Source organism: Rousettus aegyptiacus, unplaced genomic scaffold (assembly GCF_014176215.1).
Source record: "Rousettus aegyptiacus isolate mRouAeg1 unplaced genomic scaffold, mRouAeg1.p scaffold_m13_p_4, whole genome shotgun sequence".
NCBI classification, from domain to species: Eukaryota; Metazoa; Chordata; class Mammalia; order Chiroptera; family Pteropodidae; genus Rousettus; species Rousettus aegyptiacus.
Window position 1 is genome coordinate 101,982,024 of NW_023416307.1, and position 25,803 is coordinate 102,007,826.

Genomic DNA, 25,803 nt, shown 5'->3' on the forward strand with positions numbered 1-25,803 from the left:
AGGATAAAATAAGATCTACGTTTTAAGTTTGGTATAAAAGTTAAAAATTACATTGAGAAATAGTAGTTTTGCAAATGCAAAAATATGGATCCCTTGTACAAACTTGATCCTAAGCCAAAAGTTATCATACTAGTAGTTATGAGTGCAAACTGTGACTAGAGTTCAAGGTCAAACACCCATATTTGATGAGCTCGATGTCTCATTTTCTTGGGTATGTTATGGAAATGATAATAGTGCTTGCTTCCTAGGGTTGTTGAGGGAACAATGCTAGATCACATAAATGCCTGGCTTATGGTAAAGCATTTAAAAGATATTAGCTATGATTATTTCTACTTGATGAATATTTCCTATGTGTCACATATAGTGTTAAGCACTTTATATTTACCATTTCATTGAATTTTCCTAACACTGACTTGAAATGGTATTATTAAACCCATTTGGCAAATGTGGAAATTGTTTAGAGCTGTTAAATAACTTGTCCAGGTACAAAGATCTGTCTAAATCCAAATCTCATTCACTCAGCAATTATATAGAATGGACCTTGTTTGTAAATCATTCGGCGTCTTCTTTTTCTACATTTCCCCTCAGAGAGTCCTTCCTTGGACTTTCCCAGTCTCTACTCTCTACTAAATTCTGTAGCCTAGCAAGAATTAATAAACTCATTAATATTAAATAGGTAATGCCATTTTCCTAATTCTCAACTCAGCCTCCAGAGTGGTTTTGTTAAAACAAAGTCCAATCTTGTCATTCTCCCATTCAGAACCTCCCAATGATTTCCCAACTCTGAGGAAAAGCTAGCCTTACTCTAGGGACAAGGCCCTCTCTGAGGTCCTCCACCTCCTCCCCTAGCAAACACACTCAGTGTCTGGTCTAAACTCCCACCATTCTTCTCCCTTCTAACTCTTCTCCAGCACCACTGGCCTCCTTGCTGTCCCTTAAGCCAGCCAAGCACATTTTAGTTTCAGAGCCTTTGCTCTTGGACTTTTCTCTACCTAGGAACCTCATCACCCAGGAGGCCACATGACGTGCTGCCCCCTCACTTTCTGTAGGTCTTTCTTCAGGTACCACCCAACCTGGGGCCACCCCTGACCATTCTTTCACTCTGCTTTATTTTCCTCTGTAACTCTATCACCACCTGATGTTAGGATTTATTCGTTCATAGGCCTGTTGTCTCTCACCAACCAGAATGTTAGCTGAAGACATGCAGGAACTTTTCCTTGTTCACCCCAGTATCCTCAGTGCCTGGAACGTAGTATGTCCTATGGAAATATTTGTTGAGTAAATGAACAAAAGAACCTGCTTTACATTTTAATAATTTTGCCGTAGCCACTCTGGGGAAATGGCTGGGGAGAGGTAGAAGTAGTTAAGAGGCCTTTTCTGAGGTCCAACTGAGAGACAATGGGGACCAGGGATGAGTGGTGGCAGCATGTGATGTAGAAAGGCACTAAGAATTTGGAGGAGGAGGGGGAAGCAGTATTAGGGAGACTCTATGCATTCTGGGAAGTTTTAGAAACCGAATACAGGAAAAAACCCAAGCATGTCGAAATGTGTTTGTATGTGTGTATTTATTTTTTTTTTTCATTATGGAAAATAGCCCCAAGCTGGTGTAACTTGATTGAGAATCCATCCATTTGAGTTCTCTGACAGCCATTTTCATAGGGAAGCAGCACTTTAGAGAGCAACACAGGTTATATCCTCCAGCTCCTATGAAAACAGGTTCACCCAAGGACCCTAGCTTTTGTGTCCAGCCAGCTGCAAGTCCCAGTTGTGCCCAGCCCAGGGTGGGGAATTTGGCAGTGTCTGCAGTTCTTGTCAGCTCCAACTGTCAAGTGATTGCTGTTTCCTGTGCCCAGCCCTGTGGTTAGCTCTGGAAGGTGCCCTGTTTTGCCTGACCAATGCTGATAGACGTTTCAGACCTTTTGCTTTCTCTTTTGGCTTTCTGTGGATGTTGCTTTTCATTCTGACCCTGTCTCGGATCATTCCCATCCACTAGAGTTAAGGATGGAAAGATCCTTTGGATTCTTGGGAGGAAAAAAAACAACATTTTTTGTGACCCTCATTAGTGTTTAATTAAAAACTTGCTTTTCTGAAGTCTTTGGCTGTACTTAAGCTATTTAAAATTTTGCAAGCACAAACAATGTTATAAAGAGAGTATGGCCCTTTGAGTTACAAGAGCTAGTTATTGTGTCTAATTATCAACCTCTAATAATTTCAGAATCATAACCTCTAGAACAAAAAGTAATACTAGATATCACCCAAATATTTCCTAAAGACAGTATATTTACTTAAAAAAAAAAAAGGTCTAGTGCCAATTTTTAAACAAAATTAATGTTTAAGTTTGAAACAATTTGGTCAGAGTATAAAGAATCTGAACTCTCAACTCATATTTATGGGGCTCTTTCTTCCTTAAGGTTTTTATATATTAATTTTTCTAGGTATTGATGCCAGGTATAGTTCCAGGCGAACTCATAAGATTTTGCTCTCAAATTCTTTTTGGAAATGAGATTTTTTTTTTTTAGTGAATGTGTTTTTTCCTTTAATAAATTTCTGAGTTTATTAAAGAAGCCAACTCTAAGTTTTAAAATATTTTTTGAGATGTTAGTGCCAGAGTTTGAACAGTGCTCTTTATTCACTACTGAGTTGCATCAGTTTAATTTTTTTTCAGGCTCATAAACACTATGTTAGGTAACAGATATAGCAAACTATTGCCATACCTTTTTGCTATATATTGTGTGTTTTAATTAAAGCAAATTGTTTTTCTATCTTTTTCATTTTTCTCCTTTGTTCTGGTGTATTTTCTCTAAGCTAAGTAAGTCATGTTTAAATATGTAAATAAATAAATTTTATATATGTACATATGTGTGTATACACATATAAAATGTGTAAAAACTTGTACATATATAATATGTATATATATATGACTATATCTGAAATTTTTCCAGAAAGTAAAACCATGAACCAATGTGTTCACTACACATAGCTTTTCTCCCCACAATCTTCCACATCACATCTAAAGTTTATTATGACCCTGAAATAAGTACTCAGTACCAATAATATGGTTAGGTTTCATAACAGATTATATTCTTTAGGAAATCTTTATCAATTTTAATAAAGCTTAGCAAGTGAAAATTTGGCGAACAACTTCATCTGTTTCCCCTGATTTAAAAAGAAGAAAATAGAAAACCGGAGAACTGGTTATGTGCTAAAACTCACATGTCACCTCCTGGCTTGGCTTGGCTTAGCTCACTTGCCCATGAAATCAGGCCATGCCCTGTGCTGCCACTCTGGGAGGTACTGAGTATTGGTAAAGAGCAGCAGAGTGAATTACTCAAAGTTGAGAGCTTTCCACTCTCATTCTCCAGCAACTCCCTTTCCAGAAGGAGGATGAGATAGACAGCTACAGATATAAGGGACCTGTGAGAAGAAAGGGGAAACAGAGGAAGCAGTTTCATTTGTTATTTACAACTATTTAATGATATTGGTCTGTTTTAATAGACATTGGAATGAGATGAACAGTTTTATCTATATTCTTTGAGTGATTTGCATATATCTTTTGGGAGCTGAGGATGTTGGAATCAGATGGATGTGAATTCCAATTTTGCGCTTTATCCCTTACTTGCTGGGTGACCCAGAGCATGATACCTAACCCCTTTGATTGTCAGTTTTCTCACCTATAAAATAGGAACATAATATCTCATAATATTGTCATCAGGTTTAAATGAGAGAATGCCATGTGACTGCTTAGACCAGTGCCTGGGAAATGACAAGAACTCAGTAAATTGTAATTTAAGAAAAAAAATCTGACTACTAAAATAAGCGAAAAAGAAAAAAGCATCCTAGAAATGGGATGCTCTCTTCTCATCTAGATAAAGCTAATTAAAATAAGGATAAGAGAAGAGATGGATATTTTGAAGCAGAAAAAATAAAATTATAATTGATCTGGGAAATTGTTACAACCTTTTTGTAGGACAGTTTAGTTGTATCCAATCAAAATGTAAGGTGTGCTCTTGTTGACCAAACATTTCCATTTTAGAAAATCCTAATGACATTCTCACATATAGGGACATTCTCACATGTACAAGGATTTTTATTGCATCGTTTTTTGAAATAGCAAGTCAGTGGAGACATGAATTGGAGAATTATTAATTAAATGATGGTACTAGTTGACCCTTGAACAAGACAAGTTTAAACTGCACAGGTCCACTTAAATGCGGGTTTTTCTAATACTGTACATGTATTTTCTCTTTCTCATGATTTTTTATTAACATTTTCTTTTGTCTAGCTTACTTTATTGTAAGAATATAGTATATAATACATATAACATAAAATATGTGTTAATCAACTATTTTCGTTATCAGTAATGCTTCTAATCAACAGTAGTCTGTCAGTAGTTAAGTTTTGGGGGAGTCCAAAGTAATATGTAATTTTCGACTTTGCAGGGGTCAGAGAGTTAGGTTAAAGCTCCAGTATTGTTCAAGGGTGAACTGTACCTCTCTGTACCATGGAATTCTCTGAGATCAGTATGAAGAATGAAGTAAAGCTGTAAGTCACAGCCCCCCAAAATTTTCAGTGATATTTTGAGTAAAAACAAAAACAAAGAACAGAACAATATACAAGATGTGTGTATATATATATAGAGAGAGAGAAATAGACAGGACAGATCTAAGAAATGTGTGGATGTGTACATGGGGGAATAGAGTTGAAAATACATACACCAAACCATGAATAATTTTTACCCCTGGGAAATGTAAGTGGATGAAGGGTGAGGTTTCTACTTCTTTTGCTTTCATAATCCTGAATTAAAAATTTTATAGCAAAATTTATAATTTTTGTAATTTTTAAAAACTTTCTTTTCAAAACATTTAATCCAGGCTATTTCATAGAGTATTTCTAGAGAACAGGGCTCTGTTTAATTTACCCTTGTATCACAGCACCCAACATGCGATAGTGTACTCCAAGTGTTCGTCTAGTGTGTCTGTTTAATAATAATGATTATTATTGATATGATTAACATTGATTAAAAAGTAATATTTGGACTCATTTCAGAACCATAGAGTTTTTATCAATAAAATAACTTAAGGGCATAAATTTAATTGTTTTAGAAATGCATGGCTTAAAAGTGAAAGTATTTTATCAGTGGGGTATAACCATCAGATATTTTCTAAACATATAGTGACATACATAGTACATTACTATAAATTTTTACAGAGGTGAAATCATCATATACATCTTATTCTGCAATGTATTTACTTATTAACATCTCTGAGATACTGATCTATTTCATTATTTTTCATAACTTGTATATTCAATGGTTTGAATATACTATAATTAGTTTCACCAGATCCCTATTAAGGGACATTTAGGTTGTTTCCAATTTTTACAATGAACATTCTTATATGTACAATATGTGTGGGAGAATTTCTGTAAGATAAATACTTTGTTTGGAAGGAATTTAGACCTCCAAAATGGTTGTACCAATTTATGCTGCCACTGAATGAACAAGAATTTTTTTCTATCGTAGCCAAAAAACTTTTGATTTATACCATTCTAGTAGCTAAAATTTTATATTTTATCTCCATTTTTAATTTATTTCATTTATTAGTGGAGCTGTCCAATTTTCATAACTTTCTTAAGGTCCATAATGCTTGGAGCACTGGAATTGTTCTCGCCTGAGAACATCAAGAGAAGCATATTCTGCATTTTACCACAGTATAAATTGGCTTGTATTTTTTCAGAGCCAGGCTTGAGAACAAATTTTAGTCTCTTAGAAAATGTTTATCATCTCAAAGTGGTATGGAATTTCCTTACACAGTTAGAGTAAGTTTATGCAAAGCATCACTAGTTAAAATCTAAGTATCATAAAGATAGATTTTTACATAGCCCCTCTGTCATGTATAAAAGTCTGAAGATTTAGAAATAGTTGAGAACAGTTCTTTCTTTTTACGTCTTTTTACTGTCTGATTTCATACAGTAGCCTCGTCCTATCTGTGGTTTCGCTTTCCACAGTTTCAGTTACACGTGGTCAATAGCAGTCCGAAAATATTAAATGAAAATTTCCAGAAATAAACAATTTATATTTTCAGTCACATCCTCTTATGACTAAGGTGATGAAGTCTTGCACCATCTTGCCTGGTCCTGCCGCAGACATGAATCATCTCGTTGTCCAGTGTCTCCATGCCATGTATGCTCTCTGCCTGTTAGTCACTTAGTATAGCCTTCTTGGTTACCAGATCGACTGTTGAGGTATCGTGGTACTTGTGTCCAAGTAACCCTTTTTTAGTTATTAATGCCACATTCACATAACTTTCATTCCGGTATATTGTTATAATTGTCCTATTTTATTAGTAGTTATTAATTTCTTACTGTGCCTAAGTTATAAATTAAGCTTTACCATAAGGATATGTGTACAGGAAAAAAATATATGTATAGGGTTTGTTACTATCTTTGGTTTCAGGCATCCACTGGGGGTCTTGGAACATATTCCTTGTTGATTACTGTATGGTTTCCCCATTTGTTATTTAGTGAATTTCAACAATTTTGCTTTATCACTTCTATAAATGCTCTAAACTTCGTTTACATAAGCTAGAAAGGAATCACCAAGGCATTTATTTATTTACTTGTTTGTTTGTTTGTTTATGTTTTAAAAGGAATAACACTTGGAACAGACGAACGAATGACGCGCCATTTATTTTCTCTTTTTCATCTCAAATGCCTGAGGCCTTTAAGCTTATTTGGCTCTCTAAATCCATATTTATTAACTCAAATATAATTTAACCATAGTTGAATTGTCTCCATGAGATTTCATAGCCACAAGCAATCATGAAACTGTCAATTGTCTCATTTTGGAAGATACCAGAACTGATTAGTTGGGAGATGATTGAAACTGCTGGTCCCATTAACTTTATGGTTATTGGAGAGAGGTGGATTGACCTACAAATTTATTTGGATATAGACTTTCAACAGGGCAAGCTTAACTCAGAGATAAGTTGGAATTGCTATAGGAAGCCCCTCAAGAGGACTTTGGTCACATTTAACTGTTTAGCACTCACCATCAGCTTCCTGTTAGCATTTTGTCTCCCTTCTAAAAGTACCCACTAGGCAAATAATCAAAAGCCAGATCCCAGTGCAGGCTTCCTACCGGCCAGGGGGCCAGATTTTCCTCTGTCTACTCCCTGGTTCGGCTAGGACTTCAACCTGGCCAACAGATACCTGCTTGCTCCTATACTCTGTTAAACTCTAGAGGAGAGAACGTTTCAAAGTCGGAACCGTCAGGGCAGCAACTGGAGCAAGACTCAGACAAGACAGTCGTATAGCATAATATTGGCTGTGTTTTTTCCCTTATAGGTTTTCTTCTTGTCATTTTCTAAGCCTGCTTCCAAAAGCCTTTTTTTTTTTTCCTTTTCCCATCCAGAGAGGACCGATTTGTTCACAGATCAATATTATCCTCCATGTTACTTGGGGATATCTTGATTAGTCTCTACACCAGTACTTCCCAATGTTTTTCAATATCACAAAATATATACAAAATGATATTGTCTGTATGGTACTCAGGGTAAATGTATATGAAGCTGCTCAGGGTTTGAGGTAACCATTGGGAGAGTCTCAGGCTGCACCGAGGGCTGAGGGGGCCATTAGCTCAGGATTACATCGCCAATTATATCCACACATTGGTTGTGAAGCTGTGGTCAAAGGTAATCATGATGACTTCATTTCTCTTACCAGGAATTGGTTTTGGGTAAACATATGACCCATAGCTGGCCAATGGGGGTGATTTGCTAATGCATTTCTTCAAAAGCTCTCTTTACTCTTAAAAAGAGATATGAAAGAGGGAACCCGCTTTCGAGCAGGGGTGTGCTGCCTGGAAGAGTGGCAGCTGTGCTGCCACCATGAAGGAATGTTACCCGAAGAACATGCTGAGTGGAAAAATAGAAGGAAGCTGGGACTTTGATGGCATTGTTATCTGTGGACCTCACCAACCCTGGAACTACCCTTTAAATACTAAGATCATAGATCATATTATTGAACTTATTTTCACTTTTCGTTTGTTATTACAAAAAGCATTCTGATACAATATCTGCTCAGTACCTAAAGATCAGAACTTACAGAAGAGTGTGCAACCAAAAAAGTGCTCTAAATAAGAAACTTTTGAGGAAAGGATAGAAAAAGAACTGAATATGTGCTGATAAAAGGAAAATGTTTAAGTTCAGAGTAAGATGGGTAGAAGTAAAGACAAATTCTAAAAAAAAAGCAGTGTGCTTTCCATTAGGAAAACAGCATTTTTTTAATTAATAGGATAGTAGTCTTGACTGTATATTTGCCAGCATCTCCGAAAATCTTTAAAGAAAGGGAAAGGATTCTAATTAACAATTGCAAGAGGCAGAAGAACATACAAGTCAGGAGCCTGAACCCTGGGGCCAAGCTCTCTGTTTAGATCCTGCATCTGCTGCTTTCTCAATGTGTGACTTCATTTAAGTTGCTTAACTTCTCTTTGCTTCAGTTATCTCATCTTTAAAATGTAGATAATAATAATAATAGTCCTTGCCTCAAAGGTATTATTGAGTATATACTTATAAAGTATGGAAACAGGGTCTGGTGTATGTTTTCTATTATTAATTTATAGTTATCATCCAAGCCTGTACTCATACCAAAAAAAAAAAAAAAGTCAAAGTCAGCTGCTTCTACTGCTACACAGTTACTAATAGAAGATCTATAACACCAAGTGTTAGCAAAAACCTCTCATACATTATTTATGAGAATGTAAAATGGTTAACTCTTTTAGAAAAGTTTGGCAGTTCTTAAAAATTAAACACATTTATTCTATGACCTTTTAGTTCCACTCCTATATACTTATTGAAGAGAAATGAAAATGTATGTGCACGCACACACACCTTATAAAAAATGTTCATAGCATATTTGTTTATGATACCACCAAATTGAAAATAGCCCAAATTCCTATTAACAAGAGAGAAAAATAAACTATAGTATATTCATACATTAGAATACTACTCAGAATAAAAAAAAAATGCACTTCAAATATATGGAAAACCATGAATGAACCTCAAAAATGTTTTGTTCAATGAAAGAAGCCAGACATAAAAGAATACATACTTTATAATTCAATTTATATGAAGTTCTAGAATAGGAAAAACTTATCTAAGGTCATAGAAATCCGAACAGTGGTTGCATATAGGGGTGGGGAAAGATCGGCACAGGTACCTTTCTGGAAATATTCTATATTTTGACAGGGGTGGATAACATAGGTGTATACTTTGTCAAAATTGATAAAATTGTTCTTCTGAAATTAAGTGTATTTTATTATATATAAATCACAACTCATTTTTTAAAATGAAACAAAAAGTAATCACAGATGCTGCACAAGTCTTGGGTAGTAAATGGGTAAGATGAGCATCTTTTATCCCAGGTATCAAGGAAAATATCAAAGACTTCTAGGGTCATGACAAAAGGATGCTGACATTGACTTGAATAAGCCACCATTGACCAATATGGGACAATTTGAACATCAGTAAGGAAAATACCTTTAGTGACTTGAAACATATAATATATCTAAATTCATGTATTTATAAATACTTTTTAAAAGGTTTGGCCACCATTAGAGGTGTCAACTTATTATTTTGAGAATTGGTGAATAAAAGTAAAGAATCCAGCATTGCTCTGTCTTTCTCATATGAATTGTGGCACTGGGTAACCCATTAGTAAATGAAGGGAAATTTCTCATTATAGAAATATTCTAGTTAATAAGTAAAAGGTGATAGAATTGGAAAGTCATCATATTGCAACCTAGTCAATTAAATGATCTAGCTATTGAACATCAACATCTGCTAACATCACAAAAAAAGATGCCCCACCCCCCATGAAAGGACTCAGGTTGGTGACCTATGAGACAATCTTGCCAAAAAAGGTCTAACCAGAATTTAACCAAGCTGTCAGATTCAATGTTGATTGAATACGATGGATAGAAGAATATGGTGAATGACACCAAAGAAATGTAATCAGCAAAACTCAGAGTGTAGGAGAGTTTACAGGATAAATGGCTCAGTTTCTTCAACACATAAATTGCAATAAGAGAGAATGGGGTTGGAGAGAGAGAGATGGATGGAAGAAGAACCTGTAAATTAACAGAAAACTTAGAGAAATGTCAACATATTGCAAAATGCAGACTTTTTAAATCTCCATTCAAACTTGAAAAAAAATCACCTTAATAATACAATTGGAAATTCGAACACTGAGTATCTGATGATGTTAAGAAATAATTATTACTTCTTTTTAAATAGCACATGTTTTTAGAGAGTTTGTATCTTTTATATTGAAATAGTTACAGATGAAATTACTTGAAGTCTTGAATTTGCTTCAAAATAATACATATAGGACATAACATGAGTGAAAATATTGAAACAAGATTAGCCATGTGTCCATAACTATTGAAACTTGCTGACAGATACAGAAGGATTCATTACACCAGCTTGTAATTTTTGTGAGTGCTTGAAATTTTCCACTATGGGGTTTTATTTTGTTTGTTTTTAAAAGAATGCAAAAGGAGAGAGAGAGAAAAAAAATGAAACAAACACAAAAAAACAGATTCTGCAGAAATACAGGAAGGAAATCTAACAGCATGCCTGAATGTTAACCCCTGGATGCATTTCTCACTGATTGCAGCAGCAGAATGGAAATGCTGTGTTTAAGAAAGTAGGCCCTGGGTTCAAATTCAGTTTTTCTACACCCAGAGGCAGGGCTTTGTTATCAGATCCTCTAAGCCTCAATTTCTCATTTGTAAAATGGAGATGAATCAGTACTTACTCCATGGGGTTGCTGCCAAGATAAAAAGATAACCTGTATAAAGCATGGGCATAGTACTTGGTACTAGTCAGTACTCAATAAATGTGGGCTGTTGACTATTTATTGTATGTAGCATTTAAACTCAGAAAATGAAGGTGAATGTATGTACCTTTTAATGATTCTTGGAGCATTTTTGGTGACTTCTGAACTACAAAGTTTTTTTTGCTATTTATTTTTTCAAACACAGAGATGAGCTTATAGTTTACAAAGCTTATGTTAACTTCACATACCTAATGGCAAAACCAAATCAAAAGGCATGACACTCATCCTGTTAAAACAGATGGAAAGTAAACCTGCATAGACAATGCCTGCCTTTCTCCCTAACTTTTTTTCACCTCTGTTTTTCAATTTATGGTTAAGAAAGCAAGAAAATCTGCTGAGAACAAGAAACTTACCTCTTTTCTGCCTGGAGGAGACCATGAGTAATGGACTTTTCCATCGGGGTTGTTTTTCCTGGACATGGTGTACTCCATCCAACTGCTAAAACATGTGATCCTAAAAGAGATCTTAAGTAAACTTCAAATGTCCCTTATCGGTCAGAGATGCTGTCCCAGTTTCTAATAAATTATGAATTAGTTTTCTGTATTTGGTGCTCTTCCTCTTTAAACAGAAGTTCTATTCATTCAAAATATGAGTTGAGAGATTTCTACATACCACATGTTGTAGCCTTGAACAGAAAGAAATGGTCCTGAACTCAGCCTCCAGCTATCCACTGGGCCAGTTCCTTCTTAACCTCCAGTCCTAGCCTAGAAGCTCACTCTCACTACCCAATCCCCTCCATCCCTCTTTATCACATCTCCCTGCCTTATTTTCTTCATAGGCCTTACCCTTATCTGAAATCACCTTATTTATTAACTTATTTTTATTTTTCACCCCCCTTTATTATCTTGCCTTTTTATCATTGTGTCCCCATCACCTAGCCCAGTACCCAACAGAACTAGCTACATAATTTGCAGGACCCAGTGCATAATGAAAATGTGAGGTCCCTTGTTCAAAAAGTAGTAAAAATTGCAAAACAGTAGAATGTACAATGCTTGGTACTACACAGGTCGTACAACCATTATTATTAAGCCCAGCACCTAATAGACACCCCCCAAAAAGTTATTGGAATGAATGCAAATTTAAGAAAAAAATATCAAGTACCAAAAGAGTTCTAACATACAGAATGATAAAAGATTTAAGAACAGTCTACAGCCATGCCACCCTGAACGTGCCTGATCTCGTCTGATCTCGGGAGCTAAACGGGGTCCGGCCTGGTTAGTACTTGGATGGGAGACTATCTAGGAATACTAGGTGCTGCAGGCATTAAAAAAAAAAAAAAAAAGATTTAAGAACAGAAACCAGCATGCGTGTGAAAGGATGCATAATTCCAACCACAGGGTTGACTGTGAGGTGAAAAATAAGATGATCCTTCTGCTCTCCTTGGGAAACACCTAATCTAGGCTGTAAATCCCTGAGGGTCAAGACCCTAGCATTTTCATCCCTGACTTCTCTTAGAGGGCCTAGCACATATAGCTCAATGAAGATTTGAACTAAACTGAATTGGTTCTAGAGGCAGAATTAGAGATGGATAAGGAATTATGAAAGAAATATTCTTTAGTGCAGTCTTAGCCGATCTTAAAATTCATCCTCTAAGTTTATGACAATGCCTCAGAGCTATGTCCAGCCAGCTGTCAGAGTTCTAGAAATCTTGTGTTTTACCTGTGTTGAGATTTCATGGTATGTCTGACGTTCATTCAGTATATGAAGTGTTCAGTGATGAAAGTGATAGTTTTACAATAAATGCAAAGCTTCTTTAAAAGATTCCTAAGACTATATTCCTTTTAAAATTGGGACTACTTCCACAATTTGTGGATGTATTTCTCTTGTGCTGCCTCCACATTAAATCATCACTTGTCGAAGCTTACCAGTTTAGGTGATAAGGGACAGTTGAAGTTTACAATTATGTCACAACTTGTATTATATAAGTGTGATTTCATATATACTTATATTTATTTGGACCTATTCCAGGGTATAATTCCATTTTCAGTGGGACTCCATAACAGGGATCCCTAAGTCTACATACCGAGATCCCAGGTTAAGCTCTGCCCTGTGTCTGAACTCTTGTGAAAGTCAGTTCTCTAGTACCACTTCTTAACTGATTCACTGATCACAAAACTTCTGTCTGATAAATAGTACTACAGGAACTATCCAGTTCCCAAGACTGCATCCCTGGCACCTAGGCTTCCCTGTATCTTTGCCTCTGGAGCCCACTGAGCTCCCTGGTTCTACATCAATAAGTACCTGAGTTGTTGAACAGAGGTTGTCAACTGGTAAAGGATATCTGATTCCAGCTATCCTTTATCCTATAAACTAGTGTATTAAATAGAATCTTTTTGGTTGCAAATGAATCATTTAAAAAATTAAAACTAGCTTAAGAAAGAAAGGTATGTTAAAACTTCCAGTCAAGATGGCGGAGTAGATAAACTGTGGGCTGAACTCATCTGTGACTGCATAAAAATTACAACTAAATTATAGAAAAACCATCATTTTTTGAACCACCTGAACACTAGCTGAAAAGAATTCCCATAGCTAAAGATATAAACAAGAAATCATGTCAAGACTCATAAACAATAGAAATGATCAATGAAACCAAGAGCTGGTTCTTAGAAAAAAATAAACAAAATTAATAAACCTTTAGCCAGACTGATAAAGAAAAAAAGAGAGGTCTAAAATAAACAAAATCAGAAATGAAAGAGGAGAAATGACAACCAATACCACAGAAATTAAAAAAAATTTCTACAGTTATATGCCAACAAATTGAAGAACCTAGAAGGAATGGATAAATTCTAGAAATGTACAATCCTCCAAGGTGGAATCAAGAAGAAACAGAAAATCTGAACAGACCGATAACTACTAACTAAATTGAATCAATAACCAAACAATTCTCAACAAATCAAAGTCGTGGACCAGATGGCTTCATGGGTAAATTTTACCAAACATTTAGAGATTAATTAATACCTATCCTTCCCAAACAATTCCAAAAATTGGAGAGGAGAGGTTTCCAAGCTCATTTTACAAGGCCAGCATTGACCTGATTCCAAAACTAGACAAAGACACTACAGAAAAAGAAAATTATAGGCCAATATCACTGATGAACATAGATGCAAAAATCCTCAACAACATACCAGCCAACCAAATTCAGCAACGTTAAAAAGGTTGTACAGTATCATCAAATAGGAATTATTCCTGGGATGCAGTGTTGGTTCAGTATCTCTAAAACAATTAATGTGATATACCACATAAATAAAATGAAGGATAAAAATCATATGATCATACCAATATATGCAGAAAAAGCATTTAACAAAATCCAACATACATTTATGATAAAAACTCTCAGCAAAGTAGGAATAGAGGGAACATATCTCCACATAATGACATATCTCCATATATGACAAACCCACAGCTAACATCATATTCAATGGTGAAAACCTGAAAGCTTTTTCTTTAAGATCTAGAACAAGACAAGGATGTCCATTTTCACTACTTCTGTTCAACATAGTATTGGAAGTCCTAGACACAGCAATCAGACCTTCTGGGAAAAAATTGAAAGGGCATCTAAACTAGAAAGGAAGAAGTAAAACTGTCATTTTTTGCAGATCATACTGTATAGAGAAAACCCTAAAGATTGTACAGGAAAACTATTAGAACTGATAAATTAATTCAGTAAAGTAGCAGGATACAAAAGTAATCAGAATTTGGTGACAGTTGTATACACCAATAATGAACAATCAAAAACTAAATTAAGAAAATAATCCCAGTTATAATTACATGAAAAAGAATAAAATACCTAGGGAATAAATTTAACCACGGTGATAAAACCTGTTTTCAGAAAATTATAAAATACTGAAGTTAAAAGAAGGAAATTGAAGAAGATACAAATAAAGGGAAGAATATACTCATGGATAGGAAAGATATGCTCATGGATAGGAAGAATTAACATTGTTAAAATATCCATACTACCCCCCAAAATCCGCAGATTCAATGCAATCACTCTTTTTCACAGAAGTAGAAATCTACCTGATATCAAACTATATATTACGAGGCTATAGTAATCAAAACAGCATGGTACTGACATAAAAACAGACATATAAATCAATGGAACAGAATAGAGCACCCAGAAATAAATCCATGCCTATATGGTCAATTAATCTATGACAAAGGAGGAAAGAATATACAATGGGATAAAGACAGCCTCTCCAATAAATGACGTTGGAAAAACTGGACAAATATATGCAAAAAAAAAAAAAAAGAAGAAACTAGACTACTTTCTTATACCATGTACAAGAATGAACTCAAAATGGATTAAAGACTTAAATGTAGCACCCAAAACCATAAAACTCCTAGAAGAAAATATAGGCAGTGGTAAACTCTTAGACATCGCTCTTAACAGTATTTTTTGGATATGTCTCCTTGGAAAAAGGAAACAAAAGAAAAAATAAATAAATGAGACTACATGAAACTAAAAAGTGTTTGCACAGTGAAGAAAACCATCAACAAAAAAAAACATAACCTACTGAATAGGAAAAATTATACATCAATGATATTTTTGATAGAGGTTAACATCCAAAATATATAAGAAACTCATTCAAGTTAACAACAACCAAGAAAAATTTAAAAGCCACAATCTAATTTAAAAAAATGGGCAAAGGACCTGAATAGACATTTCTTCAAAGAGGATATACAGATGGCCACTAAACATAAGAAAAGATGCTCAACATCACAATTGTCAGGAAAATACAAATTAAAGCCACAATTAGATATCACCTCACACCTGTCAGAATGGCCATCATCAATAAATCAACAAACAAATGATGGCAAGGATGTAGAGAAAAGGGAACCACCATGCACTGTTGGTGGGATTGTAAATTGGTGCAGCTGCTACATAAAACAGTATGGAGTTTCATCAAAAAAATTAATACTAGAAATACTATGTAACCCTACAATTCCACTTCTAGGTATTTATCGAAAGAAATCCAAAACACTAAGTAGAAAAAAAATATACGCAGTCTTATGTTCATTGCACCATTACTACGATAGCCAAGATGTGGAAGCAACTTAAGTGTCCATCGATAGACCAATGGATAAAGAAAAAGTGGTGTATATATACAATGGAATATTACTCAGCAATAAAAAAGAATGAAATCTTACTATTTGCGACAACATGAATAAACCTACAGGGTATTATGCTAAGTGAAATAAGACAGACAAAGACAAATACCATGTAATTTCACTTGAATCTGTAAGACAAAATAAATGAATGAACAAAACAGAAACAAACTCATACGGAAAATAGGTTGTTGGTTGCCAGATGGTAAGGTGGTTAGGGGTATAAGTGAAAAAGGTGAAAGTATTTATGAAGTACAAATTAGAAGCTGTAAAAATAGTAATGAGGATGTAAAGTACAGCATAGGGAATATAGTCAATAATATTGTAATAACTGCTGTCAAATGGGTTACCTTACCTCATCAAACTAATATAATATATGTCAACTGTAATTGAAAAAATAAATTTTAATTAACATTCCAGAAAAGTTAAAAAATTAAAATTAGCTTAAGCAGAAGTGGAAATTATAGTGATTCAGATGGCCATTGGAGTCTGTCTCTTTCCAACTCTTCTGTCCAGCGTGAGGTACCCTAGGAACCTCAGGCTCTCATCCATGCATCATTATAACTTTAGAAGAAACAAGAACAAACACGCTTCTTCCCTGATATCTAAAACTAGAGAGTATGGAGGTAGAGTATTTTTATTTGTTAGTTCTGAATCACATGTTCATCCCATGATATGGGGGCATTAAGGTTAGCCTCATCCTAATGATTTGGATGTTGCCCTCATAGGAAAGCAGGGATCTGTATTTAGAAAAAAGTGAAACAGACCCCGAACAAGCAAAAACAGCAGATACTCTGATAGTCTCCTAGTTAGAATCCTCTTGTGTGCTCCCGCAGCCATTACCTGACCTCGCCCCACTTCTGTATTCGGTCTGTCAGCCTTCACTTTGCCCTTCAGTTTGGCCTGGCCTTCTGGTTTTAGCTCATCCTGATGCCCTGATTCTGAAACTGGTTATCAAAATTGAAATTATCCTTTAACAGTGAAAAGGTTTTTACCATACAATCAGAAATGTCACACAAGTTCTCTTAGTAGGCTATCCAACCCAGTGAGAAAGTCACCATTTACTTTTAATGTTACGTATACCCAAACAGAAGTTTTCTCCAAATATAAAGTAATTCCCTCATTTTCTCAATGAGAAAAACTTAAAACAAATGTTTTGGCTAACTTGGATATATAAAAATTTAGGAATACAGATGAAATAGTGGAATATGTACTTCTAATATTAAAGATCGTTCTTTAATGATTGGAGTGACTGCTGTCTTGCACTCTTCCTCTCTTATGAGTCTCTCCACGTGCATCCATGTGTGGGCCTTGAAAGTCCTTCCTTGAGTCATCCTCGTAGGTTTTTCAAGCACAGCTTCTCTGCTTTTACCTGTTGTTTGAGCTACAACACTTTTTAAATCTCCGTAAATGATACTTCTCGGAGCGTATTATTGCATTTTTTCTTTGTTCCATTCATCTGGAGGTGTGTATACATGGTCTCCCAGCATAACCACCTACTGCATGGCCTTTTAAAATAATACGTAACTAATTTGTTTTTTCTAACATCCAACTCTTCTAATTGTGAGTTCACATGCTCACAATAATTATTAAATCTGATTAAATTTTTTGCCACCTTTCATACTGATTTCATCAAATGGCCTGTATAAACATCCAAATTTGGCATCGATTAAGGTTGTAACAGGATATAGTGTTTCCTCAGACAGTACGTTATAGTTCAAGAGCCTTAAAGTTGTGAAAGGATTTGAAGATAAATCTACTTCCTCATTTCTGAGGGATAATTTTTTGAGAGGTGTAATTAGGAAAGGATACCTCATTCTTTATTTAAATACATGTGGTATATGGCTACATGCCAGACAAATTTTTTCATGCTTCGCATATATTATCTCATTTAATTCCTCCAACAGCCCTTTTAAGATAGTGATTTTTATTACTATTTTACTAAGAAGGAAATGGACTCTAAGAGAGGTCAAATAATTTTCTCAAGAACATACGGCTACAAAATGCCAGGTTTGTCTGACTCTAGAACTTATTTTCTTAGCCATACCACACACTTGCACAAAATTCCAAAAGGTTTTTTTTTCAGGTGGGAGAAACGTGGTAACATCACAGGCTCTTACCTAACCATTTTAAAAATAACGAGTGGATTTATCATGTTTCCTTGATTGTGTATACTTTTCTCTGTATTTCACCTTAAATAAAGTATTCTGATTATGCTCTATTTGTTAAGCAATTTCAATAGTAATGATTTTGTTAAATTACAAATTGTGAAATAAATCTTTTTTGTAATCATAGTCATCCTGCCAAGATTTTTTGTTTGTGACCAGCCTTGCTGATGCTGACTGGTATTACAAAGCTTGTCCATGGAATTCTGAGTTTCTTCCTGAGTGAAAAAGTTATTGACATGAAATGGCTGTGCATAGAAAAATTGAGTTAAATATTATTTCTATTTGTATTATTAAATTTGCTGGCTCATTTGACATATGTAGAGACTAAGGAGCTGAAATTGAAGTTTGAATTCTTAGATGACATAGCCCATCTCTGATTAATTATTCAACTCACATCATCCATTATCAATGAAGTTTAGAAAACAGTAAACAACATTTCATGTGTTTCAAACATGCAATGAATAGAGACTTTAGGTGGCCAAAAGAAATAGCAGAAGTGTTTGGTTATTGTTGCTGGGTTTTTTTCCCCATTGCTCTCCTGACTCATGTTGAAAGGCTTTTGTTTCTAATCAAAGCAACAAACGGTAAGGTCATTTCCTTGCGATTATATGGCAGCGGAAGGCGTCGGGGTTTTTAGATCCCTACTTCCACCAGCTTCTATTTGGAGAAATCACACACACACACACACACACACACACACTCACACACCACAAGTGCTTAATACATGTGTCCTTTGTCTTGCACATTCTCTTCAGTCCTTTTAAATGAGCCGAGATCATGGTTCGGAGGTAAGAACAATTTCTCTTATAATCTTCTGACTACAGACAGTGTAATGGTGCTCTTACTGGCGTTTCTTAACAAAATCTTGGGCAGATTTTAATATTACACTGGGGCAGATTATGTAAGTACTAATATTCCAGAGCCCAGCTTTCAGAAAAAGGAAACTACAAGAAATGCTTATCTTCACTCTTTTCAAAGGGTTACTCTTTCCAAACAAGAACTGGATATGCTCCAATTTGATACCAAAGTGAAGATGATCCTTAATGCTCTTCTTTCGGAGGGTTTTCCTGTCATTGTTTTAAATGCTATCTGCTCCCTTAAAGGTCCTAAAAGGCCGATTTGTTGTTTTCACTTCGGAACTTTGATAATTATTGTTGATGTCTATAATTCCACCTCACTGCTCCCCCTACCCCACTTCTATCCTTTTTCTTTTCTTTTGTTCTTTTCATTTAAAAAAAAACTCTCAAGACTAGCGCTCATTTACAAATGTGGAAAGGACAGCAAGAATGCCGGAATTGTGTCAGTAAGCAGCTCGAAAATGCTTTTAAATTTGCAGTTGTTAATCATCTCAGCACAGTTTGCTTGGAGCCTTCTCTGTCTTTTCAAGTATTTGGCAGCAAAGATCCTGTGGGGGCCTAGAGCTCATTAGTAGCTTCTGTAAAGGGACATTCTAATATACGTCCCTCTTTTGCCTTAAAGAACCAAGAAGATTGAATTCTGTTTCCAATTCCAGTCAATGATGGAGACTCTCTGAGATCAGATTCAGCAGCTCAAGGCAGAGATCTCGGAAATGCCATTTTTGAGGATGGCTATCAATTAATTAATAAAATTTTTATGATTTGTCAGAGGAAGTCTTACATCCTAATTAAAGGGAAGCTTTTTGTTTTCTTTCCTTCCTTGTAATGTGGTTATGGTAAACTCATCAAGTCCAAATCTGTATGTTCGTTTTTTGTTTCCTGATAGGTAAACGTTGGAAATGGAGGAGGGGAGGAAAACTGGGTAGCCGTCAGAAAACAAAGGAAATTGTCTCATCCAGGAGACTGCAAAGCTCTTGGGTATAAAAGGAAGTCTGTGGAGGAAGTGGGTAGGATTGGAGAGAGAAGAGAAATGTCAAGGAAATAAATATTTCACAGTAGCGACTTCGATAATGTTCCCTTGCCATAATATGACATGATAATGTGGCCTCAGAAAAGAATCCTTTGTCTCTAAATCGGTCCTGTCTAAAGGTATCGACTGACTTGAAAGAGTGGAAAGGAATATAATTTTATCCAAAATGCAGCCCTTTGATCTAGATTATCAACATGGCATTATTAGATGATTCTATTCTTAAGACTCAGGCCATAGAAGCTCCCCAGAAGTAAGATCATCTCATAAGGCAATACTTTCAGGAGTCAGAAAAAGTTACTTGAACACAAGCACTGCAGTTGATACCTTGACAGTTGATCTGATAACCAAGATGGATACTAAGTGACCAACAGGCAGGGAACATATATGACCTGGGACACCGGACAAAAGGATTATTCATGTCCTGAGCAGAATGGAGCGGGACAGCGTGAGATTTTATCATGTCACTCAGAACAGCATGTAATTTAAAATTTATGAATTGTTTATTTCTGGAATTTTTCACATAATATTTCGGACCGTGATTGATTGAGAGTAACTGAAACTGCAAAAAGCAAAACCACAGATAAGGAGGGACTACTGTACTGGGAAATGGAAGTTACTGCAGACAGGTACTATGCCTACTGATGGAGAGAGTGCTCACTAACTTTTGGAAGGGAGGGAGATGAGTGGTGGACAAATTACCGTTGGTTGAGTTGAATTGATAAATATATTTATGCCGTGGACCACCTGAGCTGGAAGGAGGAACCTTATCTAATTCCCTCATTCTATTACTGATGAGATTAAAATCCAGAGAAATGAAGGAATTTTCCTGAGACATCATATCGCATTACAGGCCTCGCACAGCCTAAAGTCCATGTCTCCTGAATCTTGATTCTGTATTTTGTCCACCACTGTGCTGTTTCTAGTACCAGCTGATTGCTTTGCCTAATGTCCAACTTCTCTGCATTTCCTGCAGCATGAGTTTCTTCTCATGCACACGTTTCTCTCTGGGACTGGAAATATGGGAGCCGTAGCCCCAGTGAGGTTCTGCTTCTTACTATGAATACACTGCTTCCAGCTGCTGGTGGAAACCAGAGGTCAGGCTCATTAACAGACCCCAAGAAAAAGAACCAGCAGTCTTGTTCCTAAGCACAAGCTGTAGTATTAGGTAAAACTGTGCTAAAATACTTTCTCCTTGTTTTGCAAATATTGTAAGAACCTTAAGAATATTAGTGAGTTCTTAGTAGAGACTTATCTCAAGATCCTAGTTCAAGTATGAGACTTTTGGTTATCCTTGAGATGAGCTCCATGAAGCTTTAATTGAAATTTGTTTTTGCTTAATGTTGGAAAACTATAAAAACTTTCAACTGAAAGACTTTTTCTAAACTAGAAAGAAAGCTAAGTACAGGTAAAATATACATTAATATATGTTATAGTAATCTGGCAAGTTTAGGCAAATAATATATCATTCCAATAAAGCAATCTAAGAAAAAGAAAATATTGGGCACATTCTGTTGATTGCAAATGCTTAAAAAAAAATTTTGCAGGTGGGGCTATAAAGGCATGCTCACTTCTATAGTCCTGTATTGTTTTATTTTCTCTTTTGGTTTTCTTTTCTTCTATCCTTATTAGTTGAAATGAACAAGTCAGCAGAGTTTGTACTTGTTCTTTCAAGATTTTTCTGTATACCACCCTATTAGGTGTGTTTATATTCAGGTTTTCAGTTCGTAACAGGATTAGTCCAGAAGCAGAACATCCATAATAGAGAACCTGGAGACCACTGGTAGAGCAGTGTGGCATAGCTCAAAAGCATACTAGGCAAAGAGGACTGGATTCCAGATCAGATGCTCCTACCTTTCTGGCAAGCTCTGTGGCCTTGGGGAGCTCATTTTTCCTATCTAAGCCTCAGAATCACATTTGTGTGTGAAGAGGTTAGACTCATGCTGAAGTTTTTTCAGCTTGAAAATGCTCTGACTCCAATTATTTGTCATTACTTCTCTGTTATTCAAATTGTAGCTGTATCTCTCCCTCTCTCTGCTTACTTCCGTCTCCTTCCTGTCTTCATGCCTTTCTTCCCTTCCTCCTTCTTTCTTTTCTCCCTTCTTTCTTTCTTTCCACTGGTATTTTCCTTTTCACTTAGAAAAGAGTTCAGGGCTAGGACGACAGTGACCCAGATGCCTGTGGTGCCAACGGCAGTGTATGAGTGGGAGCAAACTGAATGAGGCAGAGTTGGAAATGGAGAAATTACTGAAACCACTCACTGGAATCAGACACCGAGATTCTGTCTAGGAAGAAATCAGGATCTTGGTAATGGATAAAACTCTTGTATTGAAATTTGACACTGTTTTTTAGATTCCATATTCTTAAAAATTTAACACATATTTCCTAAGAGCGTACTGTACCAACAAAGTGCCAGGCTTGGCCTTATTAAGGTGAATGGCATGCAGCCACTACACTTAGGAAGCCCTGACCAGTGGAAGAATGTAAATTGGAACTTTCCAGTGACTCTGTAGCTCTTATAAGCTTGACTTTTAGTTCATTTGCTAATCATGCTTGGGAGTGTAAATCTGTTGACATGAAATGGCTATGAGTAGTGGAATTTATTTAACATAATTTTGAGGTCAAAGGATTGGACCAACAGGGATGTATTGAGGTAGAAATCGAACAATGTCAACTACAACAAACAATGACACCCTCAAGCATTCAGGGGTCCACTGGTAAAGGGTTTGTTTTTGATAGGCTCTGTCCAAATGAAACAGAAGGAGAAGAATATGAGAGTGCAGTATTTTGAGCCTTAGCATGTAAACCCTGCTTTGCCACTTAAGAACTGAGTCACCCCCTCTGGCCCTCTGATGGTGATAATGAAAATTATTATATGAGTTGTTGGGGGGATTAGAACTTCTGGCCTTGAAGATATGCCTAATAAATTTCCATTAATATTATTTAATCATCTATCTCAAGTAATGCAAATAAAGAATGGTGTCATGAAAATATGTAGACAATACCTGAAGATTGAATATACAAAGTAATGAATGGGTAGTTTTTTGAGGGCTCTTCATGTTCATAGTAACATAACCTGTTATTCATTACCCCACTTTGGCTATCTCTACAACTTGCCATTGTCAGGATCTTCACCAGCCCTCTGTCATTTTGGACACATGAACTTGCAGACATATGTGTGAATTTCACAGGACACAAGTTCACAAATAGGTGATTGTGGTATATGGTAATGGGCTTAAGGTCAATTGTTCATCATTTTAAGGACCTGGTTATAAACTATTTTAAGGACATGGAACCAATACAAATACAAATCTGATGAAAGTTACAGAAAGTCTTCTTGGAAAGATTCTCACCAACACATTTTACTTATACGTGGAGGTAGAGGGTTGGTTTGCAAACCTTGCTAACATCATTAATAGACCTGTGAGAGGTTTGCATATTCCAGCTGAAGAATTGGAATAAACTGTGTGTGTCTTTTCAAGAGTTGGTGAGAAAGTAGTTGGCTTCTGTGTGTGATGTCCAAGAAATGAGTTTTTCTGAAACTCTTTAGCACCTAAACTTATATTAGCCCACTAGATGTGTGGTGTCCCAGGACTAACATGGACTCCATAGAAGCTATTTAGAACCTGAGAGCAAGTCCTGCTACCTCCACCTCTGTAGCAATTTATACTGCTCCTCTGGGAACAGTAGTCATATTTTCAGAAACAACCAGGGTGGCAGGTTCCCGCTTGACACTTGGCCTTGTGTTGAGTTGTGGGTAAAGTCATTGTGTCGAGTTGAAAGTAATTGCTCTATTCACCATTAGAAGAAGTCATCTGACTTTAGGGGTTCATCTGAAACTCTGCAGGGATTTTGCAGTAACTGTTATTTGAGTTGGAACAGCAGGAGGTTGTTCTTGGTAACCATGCACAGCCTCAAGTGCCCACCTAAAGGGCGAGTACCTCTCTTAATTAGAATAACTATTGAGGTCCAACACACTACAAATCCCACTTTGCATTATCCTTTTGCCTTCTTTTTAAAAGAGATTATTCATCCACTAGCACTACTTTGAAATATTTTATATGACGAAAGATTTTACTGCTTTCCAAATATTTATGAAATGAATAAGTGACTCCATTTTTTCATTCAACAGATGTTTTTTGAGAGCTGCTTTTGCAAGGTGCATGCTACAAACTAGGGCAACAGTGGTTAAGAAGACAGATATGGTCCCTGGAGGCAGATATTGTATAAAAAGTGCATTGTTGTTTAATTACAATTGTGAAAAGAGCTACAAAAGAGAAGTACAGAGAGCAAAAAGAACAAATAATTCTCACAATAAGAGTCATGGAGCTCAGAACTCTACCAGGCATTCTATGTGCATCAGCTCATTTAAACCTCGTAGCAAGGTACCAGTATTATTTCCATTATGCAGAGCAGGAAACTAAGTAACAAAAAGATAAGATTATTTTCCCATAGTCATGCCACTAGCAAATATCAAAGCCAGGGTTTGAACCCCAACAATCTTGCTCCAGAGTCTTCACTCACAACCACTATACATGACTTCTATGAGAAAATAACTTTTAATCTATGTTTTGGTAAATTGTGTTCACTAGGGACTTTCTGCACCCCCTTGTGATTTCAGGTGGGAAGGAGATCATACAGAGAAAGAACTAGAAGAGGCCCAGTGTGTCTGGAGCCCAGAGAGTGACGGGGGAGGGAGTACAAGACTAGGGGAGAGGCGGGCGGGAAACAAGTGGTACAGAGCTTGATGAACTGCCTAAGGAATGGGAACATTCTTCTGATTGAATTCAGTCAGTGCTGAAGCTCAGCTCCTCAGTCAAGAAGACCCTCTCAAGAGCCTTCCACACCTGTGATATGATAGCACTGAGGGGAATCCTTCTGAGCTGGCTAGATTATTTCAGATCGACTTGCTATCGTGTATATAGAAAGCAGCCTCCTCCTCGAAGATGCTTTATCTGTGTCATCAACCTGTCCCATTGATGTCTTTCCCAAGCCAAATTGTTTTCTCCCTTTTCTGAGACTCACAAGACTACGTTTTCCATAATGGTTCATGTCATCACATTGTGCCTGTGGCCAGTTCAGTAATCATCATCGTCACAGTGGCTAACACTGCAGGTGGCACTGTGTTGGGTGTTTTCCACAAATTCATGTGTTTCGACCTCAACTCCATGAGGAAGGTACTGTTTTGATCCATCTCTTTCAGGTAAACCATCCACAGGATTAAATGACTTTCTCAATGTCCCAGTGGCTAGTGTCAGAGTCAGGACTTGCATCTGGGGTTGCCTGATGCTAAAGTCCATCCTGAACCCCACATGGTGTTACCTCAGTGTATAAGGCACTTCCTATTTAAAAGCACCGAAAGTTAATGATAGAACTGATTCTAAAACTCCAGTTTTACATTAAGATTCATTTTCTAGGCCAACAGTTAAATCTCACAGGAAAAAGGTAAAAGAGAGGAAACCAAATAGAACACCATGGACTTTCCCCACTACCCAAAGCAGTCTCGTAAACATGTTACAGATTTACTAGCCCACCAGCTGAATTGGTAGCACTGACAGAAATAGAGAGATCTACGGGGCATGGGGGATCTGTATTTGGATATTAAGCATTAGGAATTGGGAAGAGAGAATTAAGAGTTAAGCAGAATAGTTTTAGTATTTACTATATGCTAAGTTCTTTAAGTTTATTTATTTATTTAGTCCTCACAACAACTTGTCCCCAGATCATGTCTCCCCCATACCTAAAAACC

The 25,803-nt window shown here is 36.3% G+C and overlaps 1 protein-coding gene and 1 pseudogene across 4 annotated transcripts in view; both read left to right on the plus strand.

Moving 5' to 3' along the window:
- The window catches only part of FRMD4B (FERM domain containing 4B), a 301,185-nt gene that overhangs the window by 150,649 nt on the left and 124,733 nt on the right, over nt 1–25,803 (plus strand). Inside the window, exon 1 of one of the 4 annotated variants that reach the window (XM_016119214.2) lies at nt 18,250–18,958. The exons of the other annotated variants lie outside the window; for them this stretch is intronic. Within the exon in view, the coding sequence (XP_015974700.1) occupies nt 18,935–18,958 (24 nt within the window). The 5' untranslated portion in view covers nt 18,250–18,934. Of the gene's footprint in view, nt 1–18,249; nt 18,959–25,803 lie in introns of those variants that run through there. 4 annotated transcript variants of the gene reach the window in all.
- LOC118602721 lies at nt 12,041–12,159 on the plus strand (annotated as a pseudogene).